Genomic DNA, 16,250 nt, shown 5'->3' with positions numbered 1-16,250 from the left:
GGAACAGATCCAGAATTAAAACCTTGTGGCAAACTTCCAAAAAAACAACTTCACCAGAGCCAAAACAGATTCCGGCAAGTGCTTATCCCCATAGTCATTTGGTAAAGAAGTAGGAGGAGGCGGGGGGAAGGAGCTAGACAGCTCAGAGAGGCCTCACCTACTTAATCAGTTGAACGCACTTCTCCTTGTCCAGCAGGACAAATCAGATGGTTATCCATAGGCCCTATCACAACTGAACGGACAGCCTATCACAACTGAATGGACAGCCAGGGAAGCCAGAATCTTCCCTTTTCTTTTCTTCCCCATACATCAGCTAAGATTCTTCCAAAGGAGTGTGCTCCTTTGGTGTATGGCTTTAGCGTGCCAGCGGCGACATGCCACAGGATGCCCACAGATAAAGATTGATGGAAGGACCCTGTGCCTTGGCTGCCCTCTTCCCACCTACTGGGGTATTGGCAGCAGTTCCTGGTGAAAGGCTCACACATGCCGCAGGTCACCCACAGATGAAGCTTGATGGAAGGACTCCAGGTCTTTGTTGCTCTCTTCCCACCTGTTGGAATGCAGGTACCAGCAGCAGTTCTCAGGGAAAGACTCACACACACTGCTGGACACCTGCAGATGAAGCTTGATGGAAGAACCCCAGACCTTGGCTGCTTTCTTCCTCGCCTGTTAGAACATGGGTACCGGCAGCATTTCTTGGGGAAAGGTTCCTTCTATTTACTTTTCCTGAAGATTCATGGACAATAATTTTATGTTTTGGAATGGACTTTCAAGTTTATTTTTGGTTACAGTAAAAGTTAATTTTGAACACTTTTCAAGTTGTCCTTCCTATTATTCTCAGAGTGAGAACCCACCAGAGAGAGTGAACAGATTGAGAGTGGGCCCACACCCCTGTGCAGCTATGGCATGGGAGGTGTATCCTCTTTCCTACTGGAATGGACTCCAGCACTCTGAGGCCAGTCGAGAGTTGTGTGGAATGAAAGAGAGCGGGAGAAGCAGAAGTCTGGGTGAAGAAGTGGCCCTGAGGACTATTATGTGCCCCCACATTCCTGAGGTCCCCAAAGAGGGGGTTACACAGATTTCTTTTTACTCTCACAACCCATCCAAACACACAAACACTCCCTTCTCCCCCCCCCCCTACACATCCACCCACAATTCATACATGCGTACCCACACCCTAATCCTCAATCATGTAATCCCTTATTTCAATAATTGTTGTCATATCACTGAAATTGTGTTTGTTCAAAAAATGGAGGCACAACCCTAAAGAAGAAGTCTAATAACTAACAGTTAGTCACAGAAATTACAGGATATAATTTACATCCGCTATATCCTCGTTCCTGGTACAATCTTCCTACAGCATTTAAATATATATTTTAAGGAAAGGTCCACTAGAAACCACTTGGAAAATTAAATTTAAAAAAGTGGTGGAAAAGCTTATTTGATGCTTGGTGTGGGAAATTCTTATCAAGCTAAACCATGCCCTAGGAGTAGGATTGCACGATGATGTCTCACTTTCAGAGCAAAGGGTGCACTGGAGAGGGAGCAGGCTATGAAATATGAAGGATGGAGCTGTTCTGGAATGGAGGGCTTGCCAGCATTCTAAGAGCCAGAACTACCAGCACTGGCCTACATTTCACACTGGACATCTCCTGAGCACGCAACCTCTGTTCTGATCAAGTTCTAATGTTCTAGTCATAAAGCCTAGCAACTAGGCAGTCGAGATTATTTCACCCAATAACAGAATCCACATAGAAAATTAATTGATGTAAATAACATTTTTCAATCTTTGTTGGAAAGCCTTCCTAAAGCTATGCCTCTGCATGCCTTCCGCGTTAGTTTAAATTGTATGTCAATCTCATAAAATAAGGCTTTCTTAGGAAACACAGTTACCGTGCATTACCAGTTTATCTTTTATCCCTGAGTCAAAACTTGGATACTTAAGTGTGGCTGTGACTTTGTAAGTGATAGCAACAGTGAATGCGCAGAAATCCTTATCAAATTATTGGCTTCATTTATTATGTTGAACATTACATGCTAACTTAGCAGCACTGCTGGTAAACATTAGTTCTCCTTTAAGCAAATATTGAATACTTTTTAATCATTAGGTCTACAATTAAAATTTCTGTCCCAAGATAAAATTTAAGAGTGCAGGCTTCAACATAACATTCATTGGTGTTTCCATGATACAGAGCAAAAGATTTTTGCCATGCCGCATGTAAAAGCATTTTTATACATTGTAATCTGGAGGTAATTTTGAAGCATATTGCAGAGCTTGCCCTCTCATAGGCACTGCAGAGCTTGCATTTTGCACCCATGGGATTGTATGTATTTTCAAAGTGAAATTCCCCATGGAGCTTCTTCTTTGAAAATGCAGGCTGGCAAGGAACAGGAGCCTATTTCTTCTGGCATGCAGATTTGCACCTGCTTTGAAGCAGGTACAAATGTATGCATGGGAAGTATACAGGATGATTTGAAAATGCAATCTCCATGTGTATTTGTCCCTTGCCCTACCTAACCCCTGCCTTTTTCTGCCACAGATAAAAGAACTTGTGCTGTCAACTTAGTGGGTACTTTTACCTGCAGTGGGGTGGGAGGAGGGGGGCAATATTCAGCAGCCAATTTAATGCAGATAAGCAGCTATTTACCTTTGTAAAAAGAATTGAAAATTGTCCTTCCAAAATGCAAAATTAGTTTTGAACGTGGAACGTAACCTTACTTAAAGTTGTGAACTAACATATACTGGTAGAGAATTCCTATCTAATTTGAGTATACTTCTGTAGAGAAACTCTTTTGATTTATCTGAAAAAAAAACATTGAAAACCATATTTATGAAGAATAATGTATATTCAAAGGATTACTATTTCTTACCTTTGGGTCATGTATTCCTGAAAGCTCTTCATATATTTTCTCTCCTACCATGACAGCAGCCAGGTTAGCTGTGTATGTTGACAGGCAAAACAAGCAAAAAATAGCCCAAAGATTCATCAAAAACCTCCCAGTCCAACATTTGGGTGTTTTGATAGCAGCTGTTCTGCCAAACAAGATTGCATAGCACACATTCAATGCAGAAGAGAATGAGAAAACCTTATTCCTGTTCCGACCTTTTGGGGTCATCCCAAAAGGACTTGTCCATTCATAAAGAGTTAGAAATATTGCAGTGATGTGAAGAGACACAAATATTCCTAGCCACATTGTCCAGTGAAGAGGCCACATAAATGCTCCAATGGGAGCAGCTGTATCCTTGGTCCTTACTAGAATGCCTAAGCTAGTTGAAAAGAATGGACTGGTGAAATCAATGACTTGACTGCGAGCTGTGTTAATACTAAATGATGTCACTGCCATATGAGCTGTCCTACTCAAAAGATCACCCACAAGTCCTGTCCATTGGCCATTTTTAAAGGCCCCATACTTTCCGTCACCAACAATGTACAAGTCAAAATTAAAGTTCATATCTTCAGCCAACTTCTCCAACAAATCAATGCAATAACCATAACAGCACTTCTTGAATTCAATGGGTACTGTGTCATTGCCACCTTGCAGGCTTTCGAAAAGGCTATCCAGTACTGCTGAATCATTTGTCAAAGGGTCCAAGCACAGCTGTCCCGCTGGGCAGTGCCCATCATCATCTACATTTCGTGTGAAGACAAAAGGATGCTCTATCAGTGTTACCACCCGGAGATGCAACCGGTTAGGTTGAGGAAAATGATTTCTGTGCCTGTGTATCTGATCTGGCCACAAGCCATAGTCCATGATTATCCTTCCTTCTTGCCAACTCCCTAGTCGAGTCCACATTGGATTTCCTACGCGATCATGTTGCAGATTCCAGATGTAATAATGACTTTCTGAGTTAATGATGGAGGATTCTTTAACCTTTATGTGACCGCTGAGACCACTAAATGATGTGTTGGCTAAAAACCTATTGAAAAATGAAAAAGAAATACAATATATAAATTAAGAATTTGAATCAAACTGGAGAAACTTAGCCGACTACCACTCCTTCTAGGCTATGAAAATATATAAATCTATTCGGGCAGCTTTATTTCTTTAACTGTAGCTGTAGAAACAGTCATAATTTGGTCATATTCTTACCCAGCCGAAATCTTACACATGAACTAACTTAATATGAATTTTAGCAAAACCTGAAAGTAATTCATTACAGCTTTTAGATCAGGTGGGCATTGATCCAAGTAGTAACTGGTGCCAAAAAGAATGCTTATCCCAGATGCCAGCAATGAAGAAATACATGAAACTGTGAAGGGAACACCATAGCATCAAGTGCTGAGAAGGCAAAATATAATAAGGGTGGGCATTATTAGCTCAAAATCATTCTGTATGGTGCTGAACTAAAGCACTCTAGAAGGAGAACCATAGAAGGCAGATGACAGTGTAGCTTAAGGTCTTATCAGTGGATAAGTGTAAAAACCAGTGACAGAGGATGTTCATCTTCTTTCCTGGTCCTACGAGGCTCTGCCATTGCAGACTAGGAAGCAGCAGTAGTCATAATACAAAACCCAGCTTCTTACTTAATTACATCAGATGCTGATGTAGAAAATATGAATAACTCCTACATATATGTTAGTGTAGGCGCAGATATCAGATAGCCATGGTTTTCAACTTTCTGGCACTCTATTCACTCAACTTGAGGATGTAGGGAGAATAGGGTAGAAAAGTAGTCACTGTCATCAAAGAAATTAAAAAAAAAAACCAAACATCCTAAGATGAAAAATGTGACTGAAAGGTAATTGGATGGTCCTGTATATCTCATAAAAGTTATGTAAATATCATTTATATAGATATTTTAAAATGTTTTCCCAACTCTGAAAAGTGTAATACATTATCAGTCTCATTTTGCTTTTCTCAAATTTCATTATCTCTTTTTGGATATGCGGCAACATCTGGAATTGGGCAGAGCCAATGCAGTGAGCATGTTCAATAGCTGATGTCGGCAATATATGGAAGGGGGAGGGGAGTGAGGAAAGAAATGAAAATGAAACATGGACATCTAAAAATTTACAGTATAAAAAAAGACTTTTAGAATCGTGCTTCAGTTACAGAGTATGGTGTGCATTGATTTAAGAAGGTTCACAAAATATATAGAACCAAAGCAAAATGCTTTCATTATTGCCTCCTTCTCATCCCTTATTTTGTCTTGCCCTGATTCTCATAGGAGCAGCACTGTACATCGAGGAGGACCATTCCCTTAACACATTTCTAAACATTCACTATCCTTATGCCTTCCATCCTGCATGTCTAAGTTGTACAGTGGAGAAAGAACATTATAGAAATGATTGAAGGTGATGAGGAATAAAGAGAATGGGGGGAAAGTGGTTATTCTAGGACATCACAATTAGCACACTCACATTTTATTATCGTAGTTTATAGAATCTAATTGATAACTCTTCTCTCTGATGCAGGTTATGTTATGTTACATTACAGGTATACATTATGTACTGAGGCAAGGTAGGCAATCATGAGCATCAAAAGGGAGAAGACATATGAACAAAGAGGATAGTGCCCTTGATAAGGCAGACATCCCAATTTTAGCTGTATGCTTGTTCCAGACACTAAGAAGTCCATATTCAGCTTCTAGACAATTGGCAAAGTTAGCCTGATACATTTTTTTGGCTAACTTTGGTGAGACATTCAGTGGCACAGCCAGACCAGTGAGTATACCTAGTCATCTTAAAGCTAGCCAGATAAGTTTATCCAGTTAACTGCTCTATGGCACAACCAGAGTTAGCTGGATATGCTATCCAGCTCACCTACCTCCATCCAGAAATGCCCACCAAATACCTCCGTTATCCAGTTAACTAATTAGCTGGATAACTGAAGGCAGTCAGCTAGCGGGAATGTTCAAATTTTTCCATTTGTTCCAGCTAAATCTGAACATAATCGGACAAAAAACACTGAATATTAAGAGGGTAATTGTGCATGTTAGGGTAAAGTCTGCATTTACCTTTTATTCATACATTTTACCCTGAATGTTCAAAGCAAACATAGGTGCATACGTTTGCTTTGAAAATCTGCATGCAAATGTCCGAGTACACCTATAAACCCACTTGCACAAAGTTATATCTGCTATAATCAAGAGGATAACTTGTACAAGTGAATGCATGCACAAGGAGGCTAATACTTATCTGGCTAAGTGGCAGTGGCTGAATATCCAGTCCCATTTAGCAGCTGCCACCATTTAGCTGAATAAGTACTTTTCTGCCTAAGTAGTTAGTTGGATAAGTGGTGGGGGAAATGTGGATATAAATGTGAAGAATTACTTATCCGGTTAATTTAGCCAGAGATAAGTGCCAATATTCAAACTTATCAGGTTACGTTAGCTGGATAACTTAGATCTGCTCAGTAGCAGGTCTAACGTTAGCCTGATAAGATTGATCTGGCTAACTAGCAAGTTAATGGATGATATTCAGCAGCATGTCCATGCTGCGGAATATCCCATGTAAGTTAGCCGGATAAGTCTTAAAACGGCTAATTTACATAGCCATTTAGGTTTGAATATCTACCCAAACATTTGTAAATTAAAAAAACATGTAACTAAGTTACTACCCTGCCCCAGATGTGCTCCATGTAGCCCCTCTTCTCAGTGTGCATAACAGTATGTGCAAAAACCGAATTATATGCATACTTTTGCATGCTCTGGACCCTGATTGATTTTCAAAATGCCACTTGTACATGAAGAGTAAAACAAGGTTTTCTGCATGTGAGTCATTTTGAAAATCAAGCCCTTAAAGAGCAATTTTCAGACTCCCCGTGGTGTTGCCCTTTTAAAATCCAGTAGTGGGCTGGTGCCACGAGGATTCTTTACCCCCATGTATTTTCAAGATGCAAAGCACTTGGGGTAAAGAACACATGGGGATTTCAAAATGAAATCCCAGCGTGTGCTTTACTGGGCCAGTCCTAACTTTGTCCTCGGCAATGCCCGTTTTATTTTTCCTGCTGGGAAAAGTACATGCATTGTGGAGGACATATAGATGAACAATTTTCAAAGGGCCTTTTTCTGTGGATAACAACCCATTTTACTTTAAGAAATGGCCCCTAACATTGTAACGTCTATGGCGATTGTGTCTTGGACAAAACTGATTTTAGTAAATTTGGAAATGTTTTACAAATATATTAATTTGCAATAATTGTTTAAAAGCTTTGTTCAGGCATATGCTTCCATCAGCAAATAAGAATGGTTCCCATTAGCATGTAAACCATAATGAGCACTGAATTCACAACTTACGTGGCACAGTCATTGTCACTGGAAAATGAACCTTTTAATCAACTATTTCTCAATGATATCAATGCTTTATGGAAAAGAGATAACAAACCATGACAGCACATTCAGGAACATGACGGTATATTTTATTTTATAAATTCAGAATCCTTAGGGAGTTGTTGCCTCTGTTGCTACTACTTTGTCCCATAGTTAATCTATTCCAGCCTCTTCCATGCTGCTTCTGCTATTTGTCCTGCTCCTTACTCAGTGCCTACTGTGATCTGGTAGGAAGGACCTTGAATGCCTACAAGTTTCCTTAAACTTGGATAGAATACCCCAATGTTATAGATAAAAATGTAACCTGTGACATGTTCTGTTACAGAATAAAAATTATACTGAAAATAATAGCAAGCATTGTTTTTTCATTGATTTTAATGGAAACAACACAAACATCATAAAGGATAATTAAGTGATATAATAACATAAAACCCAAATGAATGACACAAATGTCTTTAATACATATATTTATAGAATACAGCAGAATTTAGTATTAGCATACTTAACCAGCCATACTTGCTAATAGGGATGTACATTTGTTTAAAATGAAACTGCAAAACCTGACAAGTAACCGGTCTAGAGTCAGTTGTACTGCCGCCAGCTTGACCGGATAGTTGCATGGGGAAATTAGAAAAAGTTCCTGTACGGGACGAGCAAATTCTAAAATGTAACCATTTCTTATCACCTTGAGAACCCACTGGTCCTGAGTGATCTTGGCCCACTCATCGTAAAAGTGCTGTAAGCGACCTCCTATAATAGGAATGACGAGGTGGACCAGTCTGGCATCATTGGGTAGACTTACCTCCTGCTGAAGACCCACCAGAAGATTCCCTAAAGGACATTCTGGCTCCACTAAAAAATTGTCCCCATGCTTGCCCCCGCGAAAAATATTGTCTCTGTGGTCCCGGCATACCATGGGTAGGCCGCTATCTTCTGTTGGACCAAAGATGAGACCTTGATTGAAAAAATCTCTTACCCTTAGGTTTATCCTTGGGTAACCTAAGGACTTTATTGTTTCCAAGAGACTGGATCAGCTGCTCTAGATCCTCGCCAAATAAGAACTTACCTTTGAAAGGCAAGGATGCCAATTGTGCCTTAGAGGAAACATCCGCCGCCCAATTGCGAAGCCAAGGCAACCTTTGGGCAGCCACAACTGATGCCATTACTTTGGAGGAAGTACACACCAAATCATAGAGGGCATCTGCACCGTAAGCCTCAGCGTCCATGGTTTGCAGATCTGGTCAATCTGGCGGAGGATGGCCCGCTTCGCATCGGCCACGTGACACTTCTTCAACGGGTCCTATATTTTTTGACCAGGCTGCTCGGTTTTGTCTAGCAGCATGGGTTTTGAGAGGAGGCATTTGAAAAGGAAAGGTTACCCGGACTCGGTAGTCAGCACATTGTTACAGTATAGAAGGAAGTCTACTAACCTCTCTTATGTTCGGGAATGGAAGATTTTTGAGTCCTGATGTTCCATCAGGGGAATTCGCTCTCTTAGGGCCTTAATTCCTGGAATATTATCTTTTTTACAGGATGGCTTCACCAAGGGCTTATCTCTTAGTTCTCTTAAAGTGCAGGTAGCAGCACTGGGCTCTCTCAGTGGCAAAATTGAAGTTTCCTCTATTTCATCTCATCTGGATGTGGTTCATTTTCTTAGAGGTATGATGAATCTTCAACCTCCAGTTTGGAAATCTTGTCTGTCCTGGAATCTTAATCTAGTTCTTAAAGCTCTGTGTGAACCTCCATTCCAGCTGCTCCGAAGGGCTATGTTAAAGGATTTGACACTTAAAGTAATTTTTCTCGTCACCATTTGTTCGGCTAGAAGAATTTCTGAGTTACAAGCGTTATCTTGTCCAGATCCTTTCCTTCAGAGTTCGCAATCTGGAGTTTCTTTACGGATGGTACCTTCCTTTTTACCAAAGGTGGTTTCAGCGTTCCATGTCAGTCAGTGGAACTTCCAGCTTTTCCTAACTTACCAGTGTCAGATCCTAATGCGAGCGAGCTCAAACGTCCAGAAGTTCGGAGAGCTTTATTGCATTACCTCGAGATTACCAATGACTTTAGGAGATCCGATCACCTCTTCGTGCTGTGGAGTGGTCCTAATAGAGGCTTCAAGGCTTCTAAAGCCTCTATTACCCGATGGTTGAAGGAGGCTATTTCTTCCGTGTATGTTACACAGGGCTGTCCAGTTCCGGAAGGCTTGTGTGCTTACTCCACATGTTCGCAAGCGGCCTCATGGGCGGAATCTCAACTTGTTTCCCCACAGGGAATTTGCAGAGCAGTGACTTGGAAGTCGCTGCATACTTTTGCAAGGCACTATCGCTTAGATGTCGGGGCTCTGGCAAACCCTTCCTTTGGCGAGAGTGTTTTGCGAGCAGGACTCTCCAGATCCCACCCTGGGTAAGGGCTTTGGTACATCCCAGGTGTCTGGACTGATCCGGGTATGTACAGGGAAAGGAAAATTGGTTCTTGTCTGCTAATTTTCGTTCCTGTAGCACCATGGATCAATCCAGAGCCCGCCCAATTAGAAGGGGGTTATAATAAGGGGAGAGTTGTCTGCTCAGCTGTAAGATTGTTCTCTGTTGCATTCCATGTTCTTGTTAATTGTTGTTTAATGGTTCCATATTTTTTGCTATTATCTGCTTTGATATAGATATATACTGATGAACTGCAGGTGGCACGGTTGCTTAGATACGGTATCAGCGATATTTTTTTCTCTGTCTCCATCTGCTGATAGGGGGAGATGAAACGAATCGGGGGACCCCCCTGAATGAAGCAAATCTTATGTGTTTGTTTTGTTTTAAATTAATGATTCAGGCCCTCATTTAAAGGTAGATTTTTAAAAAATACGTGCAAGCGTCCATGTACGCGCGCTACCCGGCACACACACATGGACGTGTGATTTTATAACATGCACGTGCCAGTGCTCACAAGTTATAAAATCTGAGCCGGCGCATGCGAGCGGGGGTAGATTTCCCCAGTTTACGCGTGATGACAAGATTGGACCTCCGCCAGTTCCCTCCCAGTCCGCTCCAATTAAGGCGCAGACTGGGAGGGAACTTTCCTCCACCCCACCTACCCTCCCTCCCTCTTCCCTTCTCCTCCCCAATCCCTTCGAAGGCCCTACCTTTTGTAATTGTCTTTATTTCAAAATTATGCCAGCTCCTGAGCCCCGCCCCCTGGACCACCCATTCCTGCTCCGGGACCGCCTCTTTATAGAGGCCTGGCTTTTGTGCACGTAACGGGGGTTATGTGCGTGGCCGGGCCTCTTCTAAAATGCGCACGCAAGACCCGGCCATGCTCATAACTCCTGTTTTCCCTGCGCACAAGGGATTTAAAATTTAGCTGTTAGGGCATAAGTCAAGGCCCAAAGACAGGAATGCAGCCTAAGACCGAGCATGATGCCAAGGTATCAGCAGAGGCACAGGCTGACACTGGGGCCAAGGCCGAGACCCTCAAAAATGAAACAAAAAAACAAAAATTTACCTTATCTGTCTGGTATCCAATGCAGTCTTGATGCCAGCGTCAGGACCCCGGCATCAGGTGGGTCCTGATGCCAGGTTCTAGCCCTAGGCTAGAGCGTGGACCCAGGCCCAAAGCCACGACCTGATCCAACTCCGGCGCGACCCCAGTGAATTTGTCTTGCAAGTGCTGAAGAATGAAGCAGACTAAGAAGAGGCTCTGAGGACTGGGTCTGACCCTGGGATGAGACCCAGGTGTCCCTGGGATGAGACTCTGGGTCGGGTCGCAGCTTCAGACCTTGGTCGAGGTTGAAACTGTTTTATTTTAAAACCATCATTTCAGAGTAGTGCTGAATCACACAGTAGTTTTTTGTTTTTTTTTTGTTAGTTTGGCAATACTTCAAGGAGTGTTGGGAGATAAAGAAAACTATACAGAACATGTGCTGGCCACAGACAAAAGACAGATGGATTCCTGCCGAGAACTGAGTTCTGACCAGATCAGCACACCCATCTCAATTCCACCACGGAATTACCAGTACCAATACATTCCACCCACTGAGACAATGCTTGCAGAATCACCGTCTGGGAAGTCACCGATGGATAATCTACCAAGTGACTCCTTATTACTAGGCCATTTGTATAGATATACAAATTTTCCTGTTAGCTGGGGAACATTATTTACTCTGCTCATTGTGCTTGTATAGCCAGTTTTTCTGGTTTGTTCTAATAGTCATTATTATAAGTGACTGATTAGCTTATTATTATATTTTGCAAATACACATATATACTTATTGAGCCTATATAGTTGTTAGTTCTCATAAGTATTCTGAGTGGAAAGTCAGGTTATTTATTTTGTGGTCCTCTGATTCCTCTCATCATAACCCTCCACTCAATTCCATCCATGACAGTTACTGATTAGAAATATGAAAGGGTGGACAAGGCAGATAGGGTGACCATTGTTGAAGAGTAGGGTTGCCAAGGGACTACAGTATTTTCAGATCAGGTTGATCCAGTCCTGGTTTTACCCCACTGCATGCAGGGACTAGTATTCTTGCTTATCTAAGAAAATGCAATGGACAGTCCAAACTACAAGTCCCAGAATGCAATTGGATAGCATAAATCTGTCCTGAAAATCTTGAGCCACTTGGCAATCCTATTCAAGAGCTACACCAATTAGTGAGTTTTTCTCCAGTGCTTTCCAAGGGCTTTTAGAATTGATTTGTATAAATGGGATTGGTTTCTATACATTTAGTGTTAGAGTGGAGTTGTTATGTTAAGCAGAAAGAAAGCTTCAGTGAATATGAAAAGAAAAACCCAAGTAGCATGTATATTGAATGTATGTGCACTTTTTCTTTTTGCAGGGGAAGACTCCGATGCACCAGGATCCAGTGGCTCTGACAGGCAAGGCAGTATTCATGGGTGCTGCCTGCTAGCCCAGAAGACACTGAGAAGGAGGAGGGGCCAGCAGAGGAACACCTGTTACTTATGCAGTGACCCCCTGTGACAGAAGAGGAGAGTGAGACAGACACCCAGTCTATTGCCACTCTGTCACATACACCAGATCTCTGGCAGTAAACTGTTGTTGCAGAGAAGCCCAGATCAGATGATGAAGATCTCAGTACTGTTAAGAAGAGGGGGTACAATCCACTCCAGTGGAGAGGTGCATAATAGAACTGAATGCCAGAGTGGTGATAGAGATCACAGACCTAGACCAACATGTAGGGAGGGAGGCACTTCATCAAGGAAAAGATGCAAGGCATGTGACAGAAACTAAGGAGCATTTGTGAACAAATGGAGGTGCAGACTGCAATGTACAGGGAGATGCTGCAGCGCATTGCCCCCTTGCCAGCCACATCACCCACCAGCTCCCTATTAGGTGATACCTCCCTGGTTGCAGCACCACCACCCTGGTTGGCACCTCCCCAGGCCAGAATTCCATCTGCTCCTATTACGAGCTCAACCTCTTGCTCCACCACCCATTATAGTTCTACTTCCTCTAGGCTGCCTCCACAACACCTCCACCACCAAGAGATGCCCACCACAGCTCTCAGTCCTTTTCTGCAGTCTTATAGCTCTCCAGGACCCTCCATTAAATATCAGATGTGCCAATGCCCCCAGGATCCAGGACTTCAAAAGGCAACATCAGCTGTGTTAGAACTCCACTGTGAAGATGCAAAAGACTTGGTCAGGCCAAGGCAGAAGAGTTTGAACCAACATAAAGAGGGTTGCCAAGGAAACACTAAATGTCTTTTGTCTATATTTCATCACATTGAGTACTCCATGTAAATAAATGCACCTTCTCTTTCTACAAATGTCTTAGCATACCATGTAAATAAATGCACCTTTGATTCAGAGTGTTCCTTTTCTATATAGCCTGCTGTTGAGTCTGGCAATGTATCTCTTGCAATTCATCCTGATTAAGGTTGTGTACCTCCTCCTCCTACTACTCTTCATCCAGATGATCTTCTAGTTTTGGCAAGGTTATGAAGCATGCAGCAGGCTAGAAAGATCTCACGGACCTTAGAAGGGGTTGTAGAGAAGACATCCCCCAGATCTGTCCAGGCAGCAGAAACAAGTTTTGAGTAAGTCAAAGGCTCTCTCGATGACTGCCCTGGTCTTCCAGTGGGCCCTGTTGTAACAACCCTCTTCAGTTGTCTGTGGGTTAGCTAGTAGGATCATGAGCCAGGTTTTGAGTGAATATCCTCTATCACCTGTAGGAGAGAACACAGAGAGGAGCAGAGTTAGATATCCTTTAGTATTGGGCAGTGGGTCGTTCCCTGCTCCAGGTTGGAACAGTATTCCTGGGCCGATGCTGTAAGTCCACCTAGATATGAGGGAGACCAAAAGAAGAGGTTAGTTGCTGTGTGGTGGTAGTGGTAAGTACATTCCTACCTAGAAGTCAGCCCCTGGTGATGTGCCCATCCTGGAAGCTGTCATGAATTCCTGACTGTGAGAGGATGTAGGCATAGTGATAGGATCCCAGAAACCTGGGCACAATATCCAAGATAATGCCCTTGGCATCAGAGAGCATCTGCATATTGAGGGAGTGGCAGCCCTTGCAGTTGTGGTAGGTGGCCTCGTCGTCCCCTGGTGCCATTATTAGGAATATAAGTGCAATCGATAGCCCCCATGACAGAGGAGAAGGGTACTATACTTTAGAAATGAGTAATCAACTGTTGTTGTTGCTCTGAGGAACATATATATATTGGTGCGTTTTCCTGAGAAATGATTTCAGGAACTGATATATAGATGTGAACGTGGCAGACTGGCTTATTCCAGACGTGACCTCTAGAGATGTCTGGAAGGTGCTGGTGGCCACAGTTGCCAGGGCAGTAATGACCTTGATGAAATATAGGCAAGGTGTAGCCCCTGTGGGTGTTAGGTTGCAGGCCCTGCTGTAACTGCTGGCATAGATTAAGTATAGTTTCCTTGTTCAATATGAACTTGCGCATGACTTGCTCCTCTGACAGATTCAAAAACTGTGTCCTAGTCCTGTATATACTCTGTAAGGGGTATCTCCTTCTCCTCGCCTCCTCCTCTGTTCTCTCTCCCTCCTCACCCTTGTGATATGAGTACCCATAAGTCCATTAGAATCACTTTGAAAAAGGATTCTCCACCAGACTCCCATCCACAGTATGGCTCCATCAGTCCTGGTACACTATCTCCCACCCTCCAGTATGGATCAGTCTGTACCAGGTACACTCACTCACACCTCATAGTATGGTCCAGAATATCTGTTATGCCCCAGCATAACCCAGTCTGCCCCAAGGTCACTCCAGTATGGCCCAATATGTCCCTGATACTCTCACTCCCACTCCCCAGTATAACCCGGTATGTTCCAGTTAACCTGCAATATGGGTCAGTCTGTCCCACGTACATTCACTCCCACCCTCTAGCCTGCTACCCTGAACACTCTCCCATAGAAGCCAGCCAAGAAATTTTGAACTTGTATGCATAACTGAGAGGTAGTAAACTTACATGTTTCTATTTGCATGTAAGTTATTTTTAAAATAGCTTATTGCATACAAATCTATAACCCACAACCTGACATGTCCCTAACACATTCCTTTTTTCTTGTGTATTTTTACTCATGAGCGTGCGTCTACATGCATATGTGGCGCGTTTATAAAATACGGAAGATGCGTGAATATTTCACATATGTGTATACCTGTGCATTTTTCGCAAGTAACCTTTTGAAAATTCATCCCAAGGCTGTAATCCTTAGGGATGTGAATCAGGTGCCCGATCGTTTCCGGTTTTTGGTTCCTGTAGCCGCGGGAAAATCTCGGTTTCCCGCGGATCTTTTTTTTTTTTTTAGTGAAAAATCGTTTTTCGGCTTAATGCATGCTTAGTGCGCACTAATGAGGAGTTAGTGCGTGCTAACTCCCGTTAACTCCCGTTAGTGCGCACTAAGCCGAAAAATGATTTTTTGACAAAAATTTTGGGGAAATGCGATCGTTTCTCGTTTTTCACCGATATATGACGAATTAAGAAATATCGTACGATATTTTAATTTGTCAGAAAAACGATTCACATCTTTAGTAATCCTCAAGTTCAACATTAATGTGAGTCTGGCATAAAAGAAAGAGGGGAGTACAATACTTGTCCTATGTGTTAGAGTAGGCTGGGATATGAAAGGATTTGTACCTGACAGTGAGAACATTTGGGTAAATAGATCTAATAGAATGCAAGCCATACATTCCAGTAAAATGTTTGCAATGAGGATTGAAAAAGAAATCAAATTGCTATTCAAGCCAATGGGGAGTAATTGGTACTTTTACTCTTTGGGATTCCAGATAATATACTTTGGGGAAATTTTTCTCTGACTGTTGTATCCCATGAATTCTGAGTATTCAGTGATAATGTGCTTACCCTATTCTAACCCTGTACATTGTGAATGGCTGGAAACCAGAAATAAAGCTGAGTGTTTCTATTTACCTGAAAGTGATATGAATCTGTTTTGGGGTGTTAATTTGAGGTAAGAAGATTGGTATTCACCCATTACCAGTCAAGGGAATGTGAGTAAAAGATGTCCATTAGGGATAAATGAAGTAGGAAATAACAATGAAATTTCCTATTTCATTTCATTTCATTCTCAAAATGAAACAATTGCAAATCCAATGAAATTTCAGAGGCTTTTATGTTTCGTTTTGTGAATCTCCTCCCCCCCCCAAAAAAAAAAAAAGTCAAGCATCAAGTCTAGGCCCCAGCCTTGGGCCAGGGCCTCACCTATGGAATAGGCCAAGGCCCAGAATAGTGGTGTCAGCCTATGCCCGAGCATGATGCTGGCACCTCAGCTTAGGAAAAAAGTCAAGACCCAAGCACATGCGCAGGCCCCCAAATTTTTTCCAAAGCCGTAAAACTTAATGGCCATCACTTACCTTATCCAAGGAGATCCAACATCGAGCCTGGGCCCTGGCCAAGGCCCAGGGATCAGGATTCTGGACAAGGCTCCAGTGTCAGTCCTGTGTCCTGGTCTTGGCCTAGGCTGAGACCCAGGCATCAGGTCCCAGCCT

General features: G+C 42.6%; 1 protein-coding gene across 1 annotated transcript in view; it reads right to left on the bottom strand.

Annotated features, from left to right (window-relative positions):
* LOC115093400 (glutamate receptor ionotropic, NMDA 3A-like) overlaps nt 1-16,250 on the bottom strand; it is a 318,535-nt gene that overhangs the window by 220,401 nt on the left and 81,884 nt on the right. The window contains 1 exon segment of the mRNA XM_029605092.1: nt 2,872-3,919. Coding sequence (XP_029460952.1) covers nt 2,872-3,919 — 1,048 coding nt within the window.

This window comes from Rhinatrema bivittatum, chromosome 1, assembly GCF_901001135.1.
Source record: "Rhinatrema bivittatum chromosome 1, aRhiBiv1.1, whole genome shotgun sequence".
NCBI lineage: Eukaryota > Metazoa > Chordata > Amphibia > Gymnophiona > Rhinatrematidae > Rhinatrema > Rhinatrema bivittatum.
This window is presented reverse-complemented; position numbering and strand designations above follow the sequence as displayed.